This window comes from Myotis davidii, unplaced genomic scaffold, assembly GCF_000327345.1.
Source record: "Myotis davidii unplaced genomic scaffold, ASM32734v1 scaffold436, whole genome shotgun sequence".
Classification (NCBI taxonomy): domain Eukaryota; kingdom Metazoa; phylum Chordata; class Mammalia; order Chiroptera; family Vespertilionidae; genus Myotis; species Myotis davidii.
Window position 1 is genome coordinate 3523042 of NW_006292604.1, and position 4402 is coordinate 3527443.

A 4402-nucleotide genomic window follows, 5' to 3' on the forward strand; every position below is an offset into this window, starting at 1 on the left:
GCCCCTCACCCCAGGGAGGTTGGGCCAGCCTGGGTGAGGGGCTGAGGGCCATTTTCAGGCTGGCCAAGCCCCCCAGGGATGGAAGCCCCCAGCCTCTCCTTGTTTTCTTTTTTTTATTCTGGGATTTATTTACCTTCTATAATTGAAACTTTGTTGCCATCCTGCTCACTCCCAGCTCTGAGGCCACAGCCTGCTGAAAGCAGGTATCTGGGGTTTGTTTAGCTTCTATAATTGAAACTTCATTGCTGTCGGAGCTGAGAGCTGGGCCACGGCAGGTGGGGAACCTTGGCTTCCTCCATCTCTGGAGCAAGCAAGCCTCCTGTTCACTTCAGCTGTGTGGCTGCCGGCTGCCATCTTTGTTGGCAGTTAATTTGCATATTGCCCTGATTAGCCAATGGGAAGTGTAGCGGAGGCATGGTTAATTACCCTTTTTGTCTTTTATTAGATAAGATACACACTGACAAGGGTACATGCAGAGCCCTCCAACCTCTCAAGGAGTAGTTCTGCCAGTATTTTTTTCTGTCCATACCATGAAGGCCTCTGCACTGGTGCTCTTCTGCCTCTTTCTCAAGATAAAACTTTCTACATGTATATTACATATCTTATATTTTCAATAAGCATTTCCTAGGTTTAAATTAGGGGTTGGAAACCTGTTTTCTGCCAAGGGCCATTCAGATATTTATAACATCATTTGAGAGTCATACCACAATCTCAACTTAAAAATTAGCCCGCTATATTTGGTCAAACATTTAATTAACTCACCCCTAATGCCTTGGCAGGGTCCAACCAAATGATTTTACAGGCCTTCTATGGCCCATGGGCCAGAGATTCCCCACCCCTGGTTTAAACTAAAAACCTACTTGTCTCTCTCTAACAGAAACAAACTCATACAGAGAACATACTGAGCGTTGCCAGTGGGAAGGGGGTTGGGAGACTGAGTGAAAAAGGTGAAAGGATTGAGAAGTAGAGATTGGTAGTTACAAAATAATCATGGGGATGTAAAGTACATCATAGGGAATATAGTTAGTAATATTGTAACAACTTAGCATGGTGCCAGGTAGGTACTGGAAATATCAGGGCAAACACTAGTTCTAAAATATCTGATTGTCTAACCGCTATTCTAGTATACTTGAAACTAATACCAAATAATATTTAATATAAACTGTAATTAAAAAGAAATTAAAAAATAAATAGAAAGAAAACCTGAATATCAATCTTATACCTGAAGCTTACCTCTCAGCAAGAGTTTGCTGTTCATTGATTCCGACATTAAAAAGTACGGGATGTACGTGAAGTAACTGCCCTTCTTTGATCTGCAGAGGTAGAGTCTCAAACATCCTCGCTGGAAGCTTCACCTCCACCACGTAATGTTCACTGAAGCAAGTGAAGGACAAAGAGAGGAAGTATTGCTTATTTCATTCGTTTTTATGTTATTTTAGATTCATTGGAAACAAACAATAAAACAGTTGGAATAGAGCACTGATTTAGGTTTGTGGCTGCTATCTGCTTATTTTCTGTTATTAATTCATTCAATACTCATTTCATTCACTTCTGTACTAAATTACTTGGCATAAAGGATTGTTTACATGTTTGATTTCTCTCCATTGTTCCGAGTTCCTGTAGGAAAGGAAGAGAGTTTCAGTTCATTGTTGTGTATCAGTGGTATGTGCATAAGAACCTCAATATTTGTTTTATTGATTTAGTTATTTTAAAAAACCAATCGATATCAAGAACAACAAAGTAATTCATGGTACATTTCTTAATATAGTGAATCTAAGAAGCCGAATAATTTATAACATTTTTAACAATTATGGCCTGATATTATTGATGAACCTCCCTCTTTGTGATGGCCTGATGCAAATGTAATAGTTTCATTATTTAAGGCAAACCGTTGGGAGTTCCTTATCATTTTGCAACATTAGCATATCACAGGTGGATATTTTTGGAAATTGGAAATTTCCATTAAAAAATACTCCTAACAGACTGTCGAATCTCAGGGGGTGGGTAGGAAGAAATCAACCAAAAACTTGTATGCATATATGCATAACCCATGGATACAGACAATAGTGTGGTGAAGGCCTGGGGCAGGGGGCAGGGCAGGCTAGAAGGGGTCAGTGAGGAAAAAAAAGCAGACATATGTAATACTTTCAACAATAAACATTAAAAAAAAACAAAAAAAAAACCCCACAAAAACACTACTCGTAAGGTTTAGTGTTGAAAATTTAAATTAGGATTAATAAAATATGGTCACCATGAATATCTACTTGTATGTTTTGAAACTTGGACATCTTCTGATGCAGTGTGAATTGAATATAGAAATAGAGTTTTACCCAGAATTTAGAAAAACCCATGTGATTCCAGAACTATACAGACTGCTGGGATTGTAATACATGTATTTGGAAAACAAGCACAGGACAATCAAAGGATCTCTTTGTGAAATCTCTGTAAGTTTCTCCTATGCATGTGGCTAACCGATTATCGCAGCAACATTTTTGGAAAAGATTCTCCATTGATTTGTTTTGGCACCTTTGTTGAAATTGACTGACCCTAAAGGTAATACTTTATTTCTAGACTCTACATTCTGTTCCACTGATCTATATGTATATACTTATGCCAGTGCTACATGGTCTTGATTATTGTAGCTTTATAGTTAGTTTTGAAAACAGAAAGTATAAGTCCTCCAAGTTTGTTCTTCTTTCATAAAAGTGTTCTTGGTTTTATGGGTTCTTTGTATTTTCGTGTAAACTTTAGAATTAGATTGCCAATTTCTACAAAAAAAATACAACCGAGATTTCAACTTGTGGAGAATTGCCATCTAAACAATATTGAGAATTCTAATTTGTGAACATGGACTGTCTTTCCACTTATTGAATCTTATTAATTTCTCTAAGCAATGTTTTGTGTGTTCTGTGTACAGTTCTTGGAGTACTTGGTTGAATTTAGTCCCATGTAATTATTCCTTTTTCATGCTGTTGTGAATAAAATGATCTAAATCACCACTGTTTCTGACAACTTTTCAGGAGTGTACTTTTTTCTGCTTTCCAATCCAAATGGTCAGCCCCCTCCTCTGGTAATGAAACTGCTGGTTTTCATGGGCTATCTTCCTCTGGTAATGTTGTGCAAATAGAGCTGAGGTTGCCGGAAGCAACATGGCCACAAGGTCACAGACTCCAACTGTCTTATCCCAATGCTCACGAGTTTTCCATCAATGAGTGCTTCTAAATTTGTGTGTGCATTATTCCCTTAGTCCTAAGAGGACCATCTTAGACAATTCAGTCCATTTGTAATGTTGCTCTCCGAAGAGAGGATCCGCCAAGCTGTGCACTTAGCCATTCTATAAGTCCACATCTGTATGATGACTTCTGAATTTAGACACAGCCTGAAGAATCCCCCCAGAAACAGCATCCTGTACTCTGTCTATATAAAATGGCCTGGTGAGCTCCCCTCATACATTGTGATAAAAATATCTGTTTCTCCCTTTTGATAATAATCTTTTTATAGTATTATAGAGTGGAACTATTTTCCAGGTATATGCATGAGCAATTTTACTCCTCTTTCTTCCAGTGAATGGTAAATTAAGCATTAGTTGGCAATGAAATATTTAGTTTTATGAGAATGTGCTGTTTCTTTATGTATAAGTAGCCACCTTTCATTCAACCACCTCAAGTCATCCATCCCACAAAATTATCAGACGTTTACTAAAGTCAAGAAAACAAGATTAGCTTGAACTTACTTAGTCTCCTCTTCATCTCTCTCTAGCATGAGCAGGACTCTCTCTATTATAGTACCCTCATATTTATTCACTGTGCTCAGAAAATGTTTTCAAATTTCAAATACCATCAGGAAGCATTGAAAAGCGCTAACAGCAGAATGGTTAAAACTTGGAGGACTTCTGATTGAAATGATTTACCATAGGATATAATTTTTCTGTTGGAGCTCTAGACTACACAGCATCATCTTCTTAATTATTTCTGATATTCTGCCTATCATATGCTGACCTTCGAAGCTATTTATTTAAAGCCATTCTCAGAAATCTCAGTCTGGGAGCGAATTGTCAAAAATAATTAAGGAAAATGGTGGCATATGCCCCTGATATAGAAATACATCTTTTCTAAAATGTTGCTGCCTTTAACAGAATTTAATATGAAGTCATCTCAAGAATTATGATGCTATTAACCAAATGATTCTAGCAAAAGTAAAAATATCCAGAGCTTTACACTGGATAGTAATAAAGAGGAAAATATTCTCTCCGTGCAAGCTGGTATTTTGAAGTCCTCATATTTCACGGAGAAGCAATGCCATACTCACCTCACTACAGTATAATTTATAGTCAGGAGACTTCTAGGAGTTTTAAAGATCTTCCCTTATCATGTCACCTACATTTATTCCTCACCAACAAGGG

At 37.5% G+C, this 4402-nt stretch overlaps 1 protein-coding gene across 4 annotated transcripts in view; it reads right to left on the bottom strand.

Moving 5' to 3' along the window:
* The window catches only part of INPP4B (inositol polyphosphate-4-phosphatase type II B), a 464775-nt gene that overhangs the window by 58336 nt on the left and 402037 nt on the right, over window positions 1-4402 (bottom strand). For all 4 annotated transcript variants that reach the window (XM_006766076.2, XM_006766075.2, XM_006766072.2 and 1 more), the window contains one exon: window positions 1234-1374. In XM_006766076.2, coding sequence (XP_006766139.1) covers window positions 1234-1374 — 141 coding nt within the window. The remainder of the gene's footprint in view (window positions 1-1233; window positions 1375-4402) is intronic.